We start from the raw sequence: 16,272 nt of genomic DNA on the forward strand, positions 1-16,272 counted from the left end.
GAGAAGGATAAAGGCCTCTCTAGACAGGATCTGCTTTTAAAGCTTTGAGCCCAGGGTTTACAAAAAGAGCATTGACTGTGTACATTAAAGAGCCACCGAAACAGCGAGGGACTGGTAAGTCTGCAGCAAATTCTCCCAGAAGCCACTGACCTTGGCTGCATTTCAGGGGTCAGGCATTCCCCAGGAGGGGCTCAGCAGGCAGACTTTACCAAGGGCTAAGGAACAAATGAGACATCTCATCTAGATGAGGCCACCTCTCCAAATGTGGGAAGGTGGAGATGATCTGCCCTCTGATTTGTGGAGATTACCTATGTGGCCTTTGGACCCACTCCAGCAGACACACCTCACCCACAAGACTGGTCAAAGACCCTGGCCCTCCAGGACATAACTGTCTGCACATCTGCATCTAAGTCTTCTAGCCAGCAGTTCCTGGTCCCCAAGCTAGCTATTGCCCTCTCTGTTTCCACACCTCCCAGCAGGCAGAAAAACAGAAGCAGAGCCCTAAGCTGATAGCCCAGGCCACAAAGAGCAATTTCAGTGAACTGTGCAAAGATATATTTTCAAAATACAGATCACAAGAAAGCACATCCCAAGTGTGAACCGCAGTCATCCTCCCAGTGGGCCCTCACCGGTTGCTCCCCTGCCTGCAGGCTCTGTGCTTGGTATCTCAAAAACCTTCCCGAGGAAAAAGCCCATAAGGGACAAGTCCGGGCCCAACTTAAAATCACATCAGACCGCTTTCCAGTAGAGGAGCAAGGTCGAGATTCCGGCCCAGGGAAATCACCGCAAGCCCTGCGCATTGTTCAGACCCCTTCCCCCTTTGCCACTTCTCGCCCCCCACCCCGACTTCCGACCGATTCGCAGCACCCCACCCCCAGTCTGGGCCATCCATCCACCTGATTAACCCGCCGGCAGCAACTCCCAGCGTAGAAAGTAGGGCAAATGAACACACACAGTCGGTAAAGCAGGAAGCCACAGACCTGGCCAATGCACCCACCCTGTTACCAACCCCACCCCGCTGCGCAGGAGGCAGCCGGTTCTTGATGTGGCATTTCCACTCCAGGGAAATAGACAGCTTCCTGTAATAATGCATGAATGAGCTTTGGCTGCCCAACTATCAGAGCAGCCCATTTCAAACGGCATCTCTGTTTCTTCTCAACTCCTTACTTGCCTTGCTGAAACCTCACCTCTTAGCCCAACAGATTAAGACGAAAAGAGAAAGACTTATTAAAAGAGATGTGGAGGAAAAGGTTTAATTAAGGAGACCAAAGAGAAAGTACCACTTTGATCACAAAGGTAGCACTTTAATATATCAGTGCAGATAGAGGCAATGTCAGAAGTACTAGGAATCCAGGTAAATGGCCCCAAGATTCAGCATCAATCTAACAATGTATTCCTCAGGAGGGCGTGTGAACTTCCATGCTTCATCCATCCTGGTGTCTCCCTGTAGAGAGCCACCATCAATTCCTTCTCATCCACCCTCCATACATCAAGTATATGCACTCGCTTTCTTTTTAATTTTATTTTTGGTTCGGGAGAGGAAGAAGCAGTCCTTAAATTGGTGTCCAATCCTTCTCAGATACCCGCTGCTGCCACCATCCCCACCCCTCACCCCCTTCCAGGCAGGCAGCATCTAATTAAAATGGCAAGAAAGCTCTGCCCCCTTCCCCGAAGGAGTGTGTTGGGATCGGGAGTTGGGGGTGGGGAAGCGTCGAAGCAGCATTTGGATTCCTGGTATTCTGATCTCAAAACAACAGCAAAATGGATTCTATATCAGTGATGTCTTAGTCAATACAATGAAACGGCGTCTGAGGTAATTCACGTGAAGGTAAACGCAAACCAGTGGGGCTGCGGGGAGGGTGGTGCTCTACAAAGGACTGGCCACAGACACGGGGAAAACACACACACACACACTCACACACTCTCGCACACACTCCAGGGAGTTCCGGTCTGATTGAGGAAAAGCACAAAACACATCCCTTTCACCTGCTTAAGTTCAGCCATAAAACTGAAACGTTACAGCCACAAAGTCAGAAAGCACAGGCAGGGCTGAGTTAAAGTCATAAATAAAGGTGAGTGGCAGACTGGCATTTAAGGGAGCGCTGAGAGGGCGCCCGGGCGCGGGAGGTAGAAAAGGGGGAGGGGGAGGCAGTTGCCATCTACAAGACCAGCATAGCAATAACTGCCCCCTTGGAGCGGCAGGTTCGGCTTCGCGGGGACAGCCAGCCTCACAATGTCATCTTGCAGGTAGCTGGAAAACGTGAGGGTCCAGTGCCTTTATTCACGCTGGCATTCTTTTTGCAGAAGGGACAGTCGGGTCTCGCGCCTTGGCACCAGACAACTGCCCGGGGCGTGTACACACACACACACACACACGCACACACGCCTTTCATTTTAATGCTCTTACACCGGTATAAGATGAAACTGGCATAAGCTCCACTAGCCCTCGGGAGAGCCTCGGTCACGGCCAAAGGAAGACACGTACCGCACAGCCCCTGCCGTAGGGGCTCAGCCAGGAGCACCTCAGCAACCCCGAATCAAAACGGGAATCCAGGTTCCCTCCCCGACGCATTCTCCCGCTGCTGTCCCCCTGCCCCAGCCCCAGCCCCCAGTCCACGCACCGAGCCCATTCACCCTAACCCAAACCACTGGAAAGAAACCAGAAAACATGTCCTGCTCACCCTCAGAGCCGAGAGATCTATTTCATCCAGGCTTCGAGCCGGGGAGTCGCTCGCCATGTCTACTTCTTCGCTGGAGCAATGGACCAAAACCACCCCGAAGCTTTTCCCTTGGAAATTCCACCTTGGTCTATTTCACTCGCGTCCTCATGCGGGTGTCGCGCCAGAGGCCCCGGGCCCAGCCTCCCCCGCCCACCCCAGCCCCACAGCGCCGGATCCCGATCCTCCGCGCGTCTGTCCGCCGGGTCCGTCCGGGAGCCCAACCTGCGCGGATCTCCAAGCCCCGAGCAGCGGTGCGTGTGGGCTGAGCGCCCCGATCGGCTAAGGGCGCTGGGGCTGCGTGGGTGTATTTAAATGGGACATGCTTCTTTGCTTGTGCGTGGATGGCGGCTGCATTGGCTGTTATAATGAGACACATCAACTCCTCCACTCAGCAGGGGGAGGGTGGGGGTGGAGAACCACGCAGAACTGTCTATCACCGCTTCCTGGGAGGAGTGAAGGGGGAGGGGGGAGGCGGAGGAGGCGTGGTCTTGGACTGGGGAGAGGCCGCGCTTCCTGACCCGGTCCCTCTGCACCAGCGTGGAGGGGGGAGGGGCGCGCACCCTTTCCGCCCAGGCTTTTGCGGGCTCCTCGGGCCGAACCCGAAGGGCTGTTCCTGAACCTTGACTTGCTTATCATAGGGACCCAAGCTCTATTTTTGCGTGGCCAATTCGTGCACTGCAGCAAAATGGCCCTTCAGTCGCATCTTGGGGTTTCTCCTCGGTTCAAATGCTCTCGCGCTGAGAAAAAGCCGGAGGAAAAAAAAAGCGACACCCTCCCTCTCCCATTAATTATTTGTGGGGCCGGAGTAACGCGGGCTGGTGCAACCGGTGCATATAAGGACTTGTGTGCAAGGAAGGGGATCCGCCTCCAGGCGCGGAAAGAGTGGGGGAGAAGCGCACACGCACAGTGCACCCAGCTGGGCGCTTCGGCAGTTTGCAGCTGCGGCGGGGTCGGGTCCACCCGCGGTCCCCGGAATGCCGGACGGCTGATCCCGGGTGCTGGTCACTCGCCGATTCAGGGCTGGGAAGGTTTACCAGAAGCGGGAAAGATGGGAGATCTGAGCGCTCTCTTGGCATCGCCACACCCAGGACCTGCTCGTGCCGCAATTCCCCACGGAAACAACCGAATTGAAACGAGAAGCTTGCTCTCTGGGTGCAGTAGCTAGAAGGCTTCAGGTAACTCCAAAGCCAACACTGGGTGAGGCAACACACGCCGCCTCAGGACTCAGCATTTCTTTCAGGCTGCGTTTTCGTGGCAGACCTACCCAGATTGATGGAGAAAGTTTGGCTGGCGGATAAGAAGTAACGCGGAAGATGTGTACGTGAGAGCGATTTCACTTCACTCACTTTCTCATTTAAAGGTTGTATGTTTTACAGTGGTATACATGATCCTCCTTCTGTAATCAAGAGTGAGAAGTCGCTTCCCCCAATCCCCGCGCAGCCCTTCTTCTCCCGCCTTAGCCACGCAAAATACCTAGAAAGAAAACACTAAAACTGAACTTTTTCCCAAATACAGCAGTAGCTTTGAAAGCATTCTTTGCTCCTCTGTTAACAGCAGATGATGGTTTCTTAATCATGCAGTGTGAAGATCAGCTTCAAAATAAGTCTTATGAATGAATGAATGAAAGCTAGTGCAGTTAGTTCATCATGACTGCAGACATTAGAGGACTTCGAAACAGCCTCTGGTGTACATTGTACTGTTTTTGTTACTGATATTGTATGTATTCATATGCATTGTGGATCATGTACCATGAAACTTGAAAATTGTTCCAACATCTCAATGGCCACAACAGTTTGGTAGCTTTTGCCTTTAAACGTTGTATGTTAAACATTTGAATGTGTTATACTAAATTACTAAACTCATTTTTTAGTAAAATCATCTGGTTCGACAGAGTAAGTAACGTGCAGTAAGCCACCACGTCGAAATGAAGAGAAAGAAAATAGATTATTTCCCATCATTGTCTTTGTTTTTCTCTTCTGTGTTCCTGTTTTTTTACCGTTCATCTAGACAACAGGTTAATGTATTGCCTCAGGGTTGAAAGAAGATAATTTAAGATCAAGTATTAAGATCTATAAACAACTTTTTTTTTAAACTGCAAACATAAGGAAATATGAGTTAAATATTTTTTCCGTGGAAAGCCTTCATTTTATACTCATGATTATATTTCAAACATCACAAACAGATCAACTTTTCTGACATTAGTGAGCTGTTTGGGCCATGAGGGTGCCATGTTGGCATTAAGATTTACTTTAGTTTTAGATGAGAAAGTTATATATGCAGTATGATGCCAGGTGCTAAATGGAGGAGGGCTTCGTAAGAGCCTGAGAAGTTGATGAGGCAGCCAGGGGAAGGCAGGGGTGCCGGCTGCAGGAAATACCATAAAAGGAGAGATTGCAGTATCAACGGGACCTCCAACTGGTAAAGGAAGGTGAGAAGGAGGAACTTGAACTTTTTCCTTTCAGTCAAGTGTGTATCAAATTTCAACTATTCCAGTATAAATTTCCTAATTTTTTCCTATGTCTCTGTATTGCCTGTACTATTACCACTTACTTAACATTTTTCTTTAAATCAACACTTTTTTCTTACACTTAATATAGAAGAAAACATAAATCACTACTCTAAATGGAAAGCCAACAACACTTGCTTTGAAAAAAAAGGGGGGAGGAAACCATTAAAATAAATATAATGGAAAATAAAGAAGTATTATCAAATTCTAGCTAGCCATCAATTCCTGCTCTGGGCTTCTAGCCTAAGGCCTACTCTTAGTTTGTTAAAAGAGAGAATAGCAAATACCAGGAAAAACATTCAAGACTTGAGATTTTTTTCCTGGCGGAATCTGAAGGATTAAGAGAACTAACACCATTTATGTGCAGTTTGAAAACCTGCCGAATAATACAATATGCTGTTTATGTATGTATAAATATGTAGTAAACTATATAAAGCATGGATACAGGCAGTAAGGATACAGGTTAACTTCAGGATAATGAGAAAAGAGGAAGAGGAAAAGGAGACTCCAACAATGATACCTAATTTTTTTGCTAAAGATTTCTGCCAGGCATGGTGGTGGCTTATACCTGTGATGCCAACACTTTGGGAGGACAGGTTGGGAGGATGATTTGAGTCCAGGAGTTCGAGACCTGCCTGGGCAACTTGGTAGAACCCCATCTCTACAAAAAATACAAAAATTAGGTGGGCATAGTGGTACACGCCTGCAATCCCAGCTACTAGGGTGGCTGAGGTGGAAGAATTGCTTGAGTCCGGGAGGTTGAGGCTGCAGCAAGCCAAGATAAGCCATTGCGCTCCAGCCTGGGTGACAGAGGGAGACCCTGTCTTTAAAAAAAAATGAATAGAAAATTTGAATAATAAGTAATACTATGCTGCAGATATTCTTCTAAGCATTTGTTCTATCTGAATGTTTGTGTCTCCCAAAATGTATATGTTGAAACCTAACCCCCATAATGATAGTATGAAGAGGTGGAGCCTTTAAGAGGTGATTAGATCATGAGGGCAGATCCTTCATGAATTGGATTAGTGCCCTGAGAAAAGAAGCTTGAGGGAGCCTGTTCGCCCTTCCACCACATGAAGATGCATAGAAGGGGCCATCTATGAGAAAGGAGCCCTCAGCAGACTTCAAATCCGCTGATATCTTGATCTTGGACTTTCCGGCCTCAGAACTGTGAGCAATTCTGTTTCTGTTGTTTATAAATTACCTAGTCTAAGGTATTTAAGTAATTTAAGTAACATGGAGAATAAATCCAGAAGGTCCAATATTCATCTGATAGGGGATCTAGAGAATGGATGGAAGGAAATACTCAAAAAATGATTGAAAATATTCCAGTATCTTGACCAGGCACGGTGGCTCACACCTGTAATCCCAGCACTTTGGGAGGCCGAGGCAGGTGGATCACCTGAGGTAGGGAGTTCAAAACCAGCCTGACCAACATGGAGAAACCCCGTCTCTACTAAAAATACAAAATTTGCCAGGCATGGCGGCACATGCCTGTTATCCCAGCTACTAGGGAGGCCGAGGCAGGAGAATCACTTGAACCCCGGAGATGGAGGTTGTAGTGAGCCAAGATCGTGCCATTGCACTCCAGCCTGGGCAACAAGAGTGAAACTCGGTCTCCAAAAAAAAAAAAAAAGAAAAGAAAATATTCCAGTATCTTTAAGTAAAAAGCTCTCATTTAGCTATGAGCCAAATGCATAGATAAAAAATAACACACTTAAGCACCTCATAGTGAGATTTCAGAGCATGAAGGATAAAAAGTAAACCTTAACTGGATTACTTTCTCATCAGCAACAATGGATGCTAATAGACAATGGAACAGTATTCTAAGGAAATCATTGTAATGGTGTTTTGTCTTGTTTTGTTTTGTTTTTGAGACACAGTCTCTCTCTGTCACCTAGACTGGAGTGTGTGGCTGGCTCATTGCAGGACCTCAGTGAGTTCGAGCGATCCTCCCACCTTAACTACCTTAACCCCATCACCACCCAGTAACTGAGCTGGGACTACAAGTGCGTGCTGCCATGCCTGGCTAATTTTTTTTTTTTTTTTTTTTTTTTTAGAGGTGGAGTCTCAGTAAGTTTCCTTGGCTGGTCTCAAACTCCTGGAATTCCACCTTGGCTTCCCAAAATGTTGGAATTACAGGTGCAAGCCACCACGCCCAGCCTCTAAGGGAATTGTTTTTAACCTAGACTACCAAACTAAATTAGCACTTAAGAGAGAGTACAAAATAATGACACATATTTTCAGATATGTAAGAGTTGAGATTGCTGCCCATCCTTGAAATTACTTTTAGAGAATGTCTTCCACCAAAGAGTAAACTGAATCCAAAAACAAAGTGTGTGTTACAAAAGACAATGATAAACAAAGGTAGCAAACTCTGTTCACCTGCTCAAAGCCATTCTCTTTCTTTCTCACTAGTAAAACACCGATTTTGATAATTTACCCGTGTGTGTAAAACATATAGCTTCTCCCCAGCCCCATTCTATTCTCTCTCCTAATGATTGGTTTAGACATAGGTATATCATTCAACACTGACTAATGAGAAGTGCAGAGAAGCCTGGTAGGGCTTATAGATATGGTTTTCCTCCACTGGGCACCGTGGCTTACGCCTGTAATCCCAGCACTTTGGGAGGCCGAGGCGGGCAGATCACCTGAGGTTGGGAGGTTGAGACCGGCCTGACCAACATGGAGAAACCCTGTCTCTACTAAAAATACAAAATTAGCCAGGCGTGGTGGCGGGCGTCGGTAGTCCCAACTACTCGGGAGGCTGAGGCAGGAGAATTGCTTGAACCCGGGACGCAGAGGTTGCAGTGACCCCAGATCACACCATTGCACTCCAGCCTAGGCAACGAGAGTGAAACTCCGTCTCAAAAAAAAAAAAAAAAAAAAAGAAAGGAAAAGAAATGGTTTTCCTCTTTGAAATTTGAAAAAAGAAAAGGAAACAAGGAATAGGGAAGGAAGATTGGAGGAAATGAAGGAAGAAGGAAGGAAGAGAAGACAAAACAAGAGAAATGGCCAGGAAAAGCTTCCTTCCCATGGTAGCTGTGCCCAAGATGATTTTCAATGAGCCTCACTTTCTGGTATTCACACCCTTGTGTGGATCCCTCCAACATGGAATACAGAGGACTTCCAAAGCTGGGTAATACAAGGCATTTCAGCTTTTACCTTGCTCTCTTGGCTCACTTGCTCTAAGGCAGGATTTCTTAACATTAGCACTATTGGCATTTTGGGCCTGATAATTCATGTTGTGAAAGGCTGTCCTGTGCCGTATAGGATGTTTAGCAGTAACTCTAGTTCCAACCCACTAGATATCAATAGCAACTTTCCAGTTATGACAACCAAACATGTCTCCAGATATTGCTAAATGCCCCCTGGTGAGAAAAATCACCCACAATAAGAACCAGAGCTCTATGGGAAGCCAGCCATCTTGTCCCACAGATATTCATGCAACCTGCCTGCCATGTTGATGAGTCACTTTGAAGAGGATCTCCAGCCCCAGTCAAGCCTTCAGATGACTGCAGTCTCAGCTGATTCTGACTGAAACCTCATGAGAGATCCTAAGCTAGAACCACCCAACCAATCTGCTCCCGAATCCCTGACCCACAGAAATCATATTATTAAAATAATAAACTTTATTGTTGTTTTAAGTTGCTTGATTTGTTATGCAGGAAGGGATAACTAATACATTATTTTCAGACAGGGTTGTGTGAGGATATAATAGCTGGAACTATAGAAGTAATCTTCCTACCAGGGTGGGAGGAGCTTCAGAAAAATTGAAAAGATGAAAAGAACCTGCATCCTGCATGACATCATTGAACCACTACATTAACTAACCCAGGAACAAACTGTCTTTGAATTTTTTTTTATGTGACATAAGTTTTCCTCATGGTTTAGGTCACCTTTAGTTGAGTATTCTGTTTTTTGCACCCAACCACTTTCTGTTATAGAAAATTTTAAATTTTTAATTGTTTTCGTCATTGCTAGTTAATAAAAATAAATAATGATAGTCTATAACTAAATGATGTTATCACAAGGATAAAAGACAAGGAGAGGAGGAAAAGCATGCTAAGATTTTTTTGTCTTATTTGGAGATGTGTATAGATACTATCTCTAAACACAGAAAAGTATATCAATTATGCATAATAAACATAAGATCACCACATAGATGGATACAAATTGGATGTTTAAAGTACAAACTACTTGAATGGAAAAAAATGAAACAAAAGTAACTATGAATTCAATAAAATAAAGAAAAGAAAAAATATCAACCAGAATGAGTAGTGTGAAGAACAAGTTTTTAGAGTGGTAGGGCCCACCCAGTATCCATTCTGCTTTGGTATACTGTGGTAGGCAGAATAATAGCCCCTCAACGATGTCCACGTTCCAATCTCTGAAACCTGTAATTACGTTACCTTACAAGGCAAGAAGGACTGTGCAGATGTGATTCAGTTAAGGCATTTGAGATGAGGAGATTTTCCTGGATTATCAGGGTAAACCCAAAGTAATCACAAAGTTCCTTAAAAGTAAAAGAGGGAGTCAGAAAAGGACTCAGAGTTAGAGGAAGATGTAATATGGAAAAGGCACTGAGAAATATAACATTGCTGGCTTTGAAAATGAAGGAAGGGGCACACATACACCAAGGAATATGGGCAGCCACTAGAAGCTGAACCAGGCAAGGAAGCACATTGTCCCCTGGAGCCTCCAGAAAGGAATGCAGCCCTGATAACATTTTTTCTTTCTTTCTTTCTTTTTTTTTTTTTTTTATGGAGTCTTGCTCTGTCGCCAAGGTTACAGTGCAGTGGAGCTCACTGCAACCTCCGCCTCCCAGGTTCAAGTGATTCTCCTCCTGAGTAGCTGGGATTATGGCATGTGTGCCACCATGCCTGGCTAATTTTTGTATTTTTTGTAGAGATAGAGTTTCACCATGTTGGCCAGGCTGGTTTTGAACTCCTGACCTCAGATGATCCTCCCACCTTGGCCTCTGAAAGTGCTGGGATTACAGGCATGAGCCACTGCAGCAGGCTCTTTTCATTTATTTTATTTTATTTTTTGAGACAGGGTCTTGCTCTGTCTCCTAGGCTGGAGTGCACTGGTGAGATCACGGCTCACTGTAGCCTTGATCTCTTGCACTTAAGGGATCCTCCCACCTTAGCCACTGAAGTAACTGGGACTACAGGCGCATGCCACCACACTTGGCTAATTTTAAATTTTTTTTGTAGAGATGAAATCTCACTATGTTGCCCAGGCAGATGTCAAACTCCTGAGCTCAAGGGATCCTCCCGCCTCAGCCTCCCAAAGTGTTAAGATTACAGGGATGAGCCACCATGCCTGGCCCCTACTAACATCTTGATTTTAGCCTAGAAAGACCCATTTTGGACATCTGACTATAGGGTAATAGATTTGTATTATATAAGTAAAGCCATTAATTTTGAGGTGATTTGTCACAGCAGTGATTTAAAAAAATGAATACAAACTTCTCTTATCCATTTTTATTTTTAAATCATTGTCTCTTTTCCCTTGGTTAAAGATTATTGTGGCTGTCACTCAGGTTTTCTGCTCATTGGTAGACAAAGGGTGAGGAGGTGACTGAAATTAGAACAGTGGAAGGACCCTTCACCAAAACCTGGAAAGTCAGAAGAATGGCAAGGCTGAAAATGATTAGTGTTAATTCATTGCAGTTGTGGTACCCTACCTGTAAGGTATGACTAGAGACCACTCCTCTTTCCTAGTCCGAGGAATAGAAGCCTTGTTTCCTTGTATCTTGTTCGTTTCCAAATTTGGTTCTCTGTGCTAGTTATTTATTGCTTTATAACAAACAAACCACCTCTAAACTCAATGACTTAAAACAGTAACAGTCATTTCTGTAGCTCGAAAATGTGTAATTTGGGCAGGATTTCGTGGGGAAGGCTCATTTGCTCCACAGAGCATGAGGCAGGGCTGGAGGACCCACTTCCAAAATGGCTTGCTCACATGCCTAGCAAGTGTGGTGTTAGGCTATCAGGAGTGCTCAGCCAGGGCTGATGGCTGGTAGCTTCTCTTCCTCTCCGGGTGGGTCTCTCCACAGTCTGTTGGAGCTTCTTCGTGGCATAGTGTCTGAGTTGCAAGAACAAGCATCCCATGAGAACCAGGTAGAAGCTGTATTTCCTTTTCTGACCTAGCCTCAGAAGTCATGCGACTTCATTTCCACCACTGTCATGAATCTACCCGGACTCAAGAGGAGGATGCAGAGATGCCACCTTTCAATAAGAGGATTATCTAAGTTGCATTGAAGAAGAGCATGTGGGATGGAAGATACTATTGCAGTATTTTTGGAAACTAAAGCCTACCACATTCTTCAAGCCTTACTATCAATTCTCTGTCCTCAGCATTCTCCCCTTTGCTCACGTTAGCCAGAGTTGGTTTCTGCTTTTGCTTATAACCAAAGAATAATGTAGCTGGCATAACCACAAACATATCAGAATAAGTATAAATATTTAAATTTCCTTATTAAAAGACAGAAGCTCTCAGAATTTGTAGAAACAAAGCAAAACAACCTCAATAAATTAAGAATGTGGATGCTTTTCAAATCTCCCACAGAAAATTAACAACATTGGACCAGGCCAAAAAGTACGCTTTTTATAATTTCCCAAAAGCAACAATCATACACACCATATTATTAGTAGATTTCAGCATTCATGTAACAGATCCATCTAAATCTGTAATTCTCAATTATTGAAACTTTTTCACTAGAATGACTTTAGTTTCTCATTATACTTAAAGTTACTCCCAGAGGCCCACCTGAGAATTTATCATCATCTTGAACAGCTCTTCTTTAGAAAATAAAGCTCCAATTTTCCTTTGTCCAATTAGTCTACCCTTCCAGCTCCCCGGCAGCCTTCACTGACATTACTGCTGTTTTTCACTGACATTATCGCTGCCTTACAAAGACTCTATTTCTGTCCATTGGTAGCATTCTTTATTATTTTCCAATTGGTCTTACCTCTTACCCTTCTTCTTTCCAATTTTGTGCTGGACCTCAGAGTGCCTGAAGGAGCCTGAACTTCCATGTACTGTCTTCCATATAATGTGATCTGAGGTGAAGAGCATGGTCCCTGGAGTTGACCTGCCTGAAGTCAAATCCCAAAATAGAAAAATAAAAATAAAACAGTGGTTTTATTGTTTTTATTTCTTGTTTCTCATTGATAGGTAGACAGAGAGTTTTCTTTAAAAGCCTAGTGCTTTTGAGATAATAATGGCAAGTGGTTACATCTCTTTTGTATTAAATAGGTTTGGAGCAATTTTCTTAATTATCCGGTACTATTTAAACTCAAAGGCAAACACAACACTTTATCTAAAATACCAGTATTACACTTTCCCTAAATGCAGAAAACTATTTTTACTAAAAATTTGGCAAGCACTTTCAAAACAGCATTTTCTGTTTTCATTCCTTGAGAATTTCCTAACAAGTATGCATAGAAATTTTAATATACAGCTTTAATCCTTCAACATTTATTGTAAAAGTTTAATTGTTTATCCTTTTTTTTTGGGAAGTTGCTTAATCTTCTTAAATCCTAAAGTGGTTTTAAATGTAATTGTATTCTGGCCAAGTAATTGAGTTTTCAGCTTGCTTTCCCCTCAGTATTTTTAGGATCTAACCTAGTATCCTGCAACAGTACATACATGCCTAGTCATTGACCAAACATACTGTAACTGAAATGATGAAAGGACATTTATTCTGATTACCAAGGCCTGTCCAGACTATGTCCTAAGTCTGGGGTGCTTTGCTCCCTGCTGGCTATCTCAATGTGCTTCCACTTTTCCCATATAACTTTTTTACAGAACTGTGTCCTGTTTAATTTTAGGATTAAAATGTCCCATACCCCGCCATATACGCAAAATAATTTTCAGTTTTTTTATTTCATGTTCCTATATTTGAATGGCATAACCCCAGGTTAGCTAGAGCTAGGGGAGGGAATGGGTAGCCTAACTGGACCTTTACATGAAATCATAGGGTAGATAAAAGTGTTTATCAGACTTTTCAAGCTGGAAGGGATCTTACAGATAAGCAACTCCAACCCCTTCATTTTACAGATAAGGAAACCAAGGTCCAGAAACACTATGTGACTTGCTCAGTGTCACAGACTTAGCACAGGAAAGGGCTTTGGGGACTGAAGACTTTGTGCTAAAAAAAGAAAAAAAAAAAAACAAGGCCTTATTTATCAGTATTGTCTCCCACCAGATTCCCCATATACTGTTTCTTCTACTATACCATATTGTGTCCCAGACATTTAAAGTTCTTTCCACTTGTGTTGTGCTTTTTATCTTAAGGAAACCATACAAGTACAGAACTTGTCATATTTCCCTTAACGTGTGGGCTGCCTGAGAGCTCCAAGCTAAATGAGTTGGTTTGCCATGCCTGGTACTGGCTCTTGTGTGGGAGAAAGTGCCAAAAATGGAGTGGAGAGGCTTGGCTGAGTGGGTTCTTAAAGCCAGAGGACTCAGGGAACAAAGTAAGGAATGGGGAGTTGTTTGGATTCATTAGCCAAAGAAAATAGAGGCCAAATTTAACACACTCTCATCATGCAATTACATGGATGATTTTTAAGGTGGATGCTGGAAAATGCATTCTCTTTTGTTTAGTACTTATGGCACTGTATTGTAGTTGTTGTCTTTCTTTTCTACCATGGAGCTGTTGATTGCAAGGATCCTTTCTTGTTCATCTCTTTTTCTCTAGTGCTTAGCATAATGCCACAATAAAGTGGTGTGTATTTAAAAAATCAATCAATAAATCAGTGTAGTGAAGTTGGTAAAGGTAGATGAAATGAGCCACTTTGAAGCCAGGAAATTCTGGACAAATCTTTTAAGTCCCCTAAGTGTCAACATTTTATGTTTGTTACAATTTCACGTGGCTAGTTGATTCTGAGAATAAACCAAGAATCCCATTGCTGATACTCTATCCAAAGCTGGTAATAAAAATTAATTATAGATCCATCTTTCTCATCTACTCACAGTGTAAATTCATTCACTCATTCATATATTCATTCATCAAAAACATGGATTGAATACAGAGATCATCAAGATGGTCTCTGCCCTTTATAATTTAGGCAGTGTTTCTGAAAGTATGATCTCTGGTGCACTGACATCAAAGAGGGGAGCAGGGCTTGATTAACATGTAGATTCCCAGAGTGTGGGGGGCCAGGGCTCAGGAATAAACATAATGAAACTTAGGTAAAATGTACAGAGAATGTAAGAGCTGAGAGGGGTGGAAAGGATTCAGAGACAGAGTTGAGGACATGGAGAAAGAAAAAGAGGATCCTAAAGCTGGTTGGGCAGAGGTTCTAGACCTTTGTAGATGTTAGCGAGTTAGTGATTAAGTGATGTTGTTAGTGAGCTAGTGACTTGTAGATGTTATGAGTAAGTTAGTGAGTAAGAAAGACCCTGAAAAGTTGCTAAGTGTAGTTTGTCTTCCACTCTGTCACTTATAATGGAGGGAGCCTGGCCACACCGTGCTGGAACTCTTCGAAGCTCTCACAGAACCAGACCAAAGGCTTTTTCTATTGAATAGTGCTATGGTCTAAATTTCTGTGTCTCCCCAAGCTCATAGGTTGAAATCCTAACCCCTAGGACAAGAGGTGGGGCCTTTGGGAAGTGATTAGGTCATGAATGGGATTAGTACCCTTATAAAAAAGGCCAAAGAGACCCTTACCCTTTCCCCCATATGAGGACACAGTGAGAAGGTGCTGCCTATGAGGAAGCAAGCCTTCATCAGACATGGAATCTGCAGGCATCTTGGTCGTGGACTTTCTAGCCTCCAGCACTGTAAGAAACAAATGTCTGTTGTTTATAAGCCACCCAGCTTATGGTGTTTTGTTATAGCAGCCCAGATGCACTAAGACAGGCTCAAACAAAGCAAGAGTCAGCCTTGCTCCAGAAAGGTGGTAGAGCTCTTGGCTCTTCAGCAATCAGGCTGTCCTATTATTTCATCCTTTTAAGCCATACCAGAACCTTTTACCTCTAGCTTAAAACCTAGAACATGGGACATTTTTAAGTTGAGTTCACGCTTCCCTTTGTCTTTGTCCGCAGACTGACACAGCCTGGAAAAACAATCATGAGTCCATTCTATGGCGACATTTTTGTTAAATCCCTCTAGCAGGTGACACAAATTAATTCAAGCCCATCCTTCTCAAGTTGTGCCTTGCAGTTGCTCTGTTTTCTTTTTTTCTTCATGAGACATAGTCTTGCTCTGTTGCCCAGGCTGGAGTGCAGTGGCACGATCTTGGCTCACTGAAACCTCTGCCTCAGCCTCCTGAGTAGCTGGGACTGCAGGTGCCTGCCACCACGCCAGGATAATTTTTGTACTTTCAGTAGAGACGGGGTTTCACCATGTTGGCCAGGCTGTTCTTGAACTTCTGATTAGGTGATCTGCCGGCCTCAGCCTCTCAAAGTGCTGGGGTTACAGGCATGAACCACCGAGCCCAGCCTGCAGTTGCTCTGTTTTCTGATGGATATGTCCTGGGAATATGAGCATCTCTCTGCTTGAAATCTCAGCCTGAAAGCCTTCTGCAGTTTAGGAGGAAAATTTCTTTGATGATTCTTTTATTTTTTAACTCTTATTTTGAAAAATTCTAAACATATGCAAAAGTAGAGTATATCTGACTTCCCTTTATACATCACCAGTTTCAACAGCCATTAGAATGTTATCATACTTATTTTTATCTATTTCTTCTCCCCATGCTTTTTTTCTTTCCTAAACCATTTTAAAACAAATATTTAGGCTGAGGCGGGCGGATCACGAGGTCAGGAGATCGAGACCATCCTGGCTAGCACGGTGAAACCCCGTCTCTACTAAAAATACAAAAAATTAGCCATGCGTGGTGGCGAGCGCCTGTAGTCCCAGCTACTCGGGAGGCTGAGGCAGGAGAATGGTGTGAACCTGGGAGGTGGAGCTTGCAGTAAGCTGAGATCACGCCACTGCACTCCAGCCTGGGCGAGAGAGCGAGACTCCATCTCAAGAAAAAAAAAAAGTTTTGCATCATGTCATTTTACTTCTAAATATTTCAGTATGGA

General features: G+C 44.0%; 1 protein-coding gene and 1 long non-coding RNA gene across 5 annotated transcripts in view; one reads left to right on the forward strand and one right to left on the reverse strand.

Annotated features, from left to right (window-relative positions):
• TNIK (TRAF2 and NCK interacting kinase) overlaps positions 1-3,170 on the reverse strand; it is a 400,486-nt gene extending 397,316 nt beyond the window's left edge. For 2 of the 4 annotated variants that reach the window (XM_054552987.2, XM_024244766.3), the window contains exon 1: positions 2,682-3,169. In XM_054552987.2, coding sequence (XP_054408962.2) covers positions 2,682-2,738 — 57 coding nt within the window. In that variant the 5' untranslated portion in view covers positions 2,739-3,169. Of the gene's footprint in view, positions 1-2,681 lie in introns of all 4 variants that reach the window. The other 2 variants (XM_054552986.2, XM_024244768.3) reach the window with 2 other exon arrangements.
• On the forward strand, positions 1,889-12,462 carry LOC134761054 (uncharacterized). Its single transcript, XR_010139301.1, has 3 exons — positions 1,889-2,072; positions 10,754-10,925; positions 11,385-12,462. It is a non-coding gene; the product is annotated as an uncharacterized LOC134761054 (long non-coding RNA).
• Positions 12,463-16,272: the final 3,810 nt, after the last annotated feature.

This window comes from Pongo abelii, chromosome 2 (assembly GCF_028885655.2).
Source record: "Pongo abelii isolate AG06213 chromosome 2, NHGRI_mPonAbe1-v2.0_pri, whole genome shotgun sequence".
In the NCBI taxonomy this organism is placed as follows: domain Eukaryota; kingdom Metazoa; phylum Chordata; class Mammalia; order Primates; family Hominidae; genus Pongo; species Pongo abelii.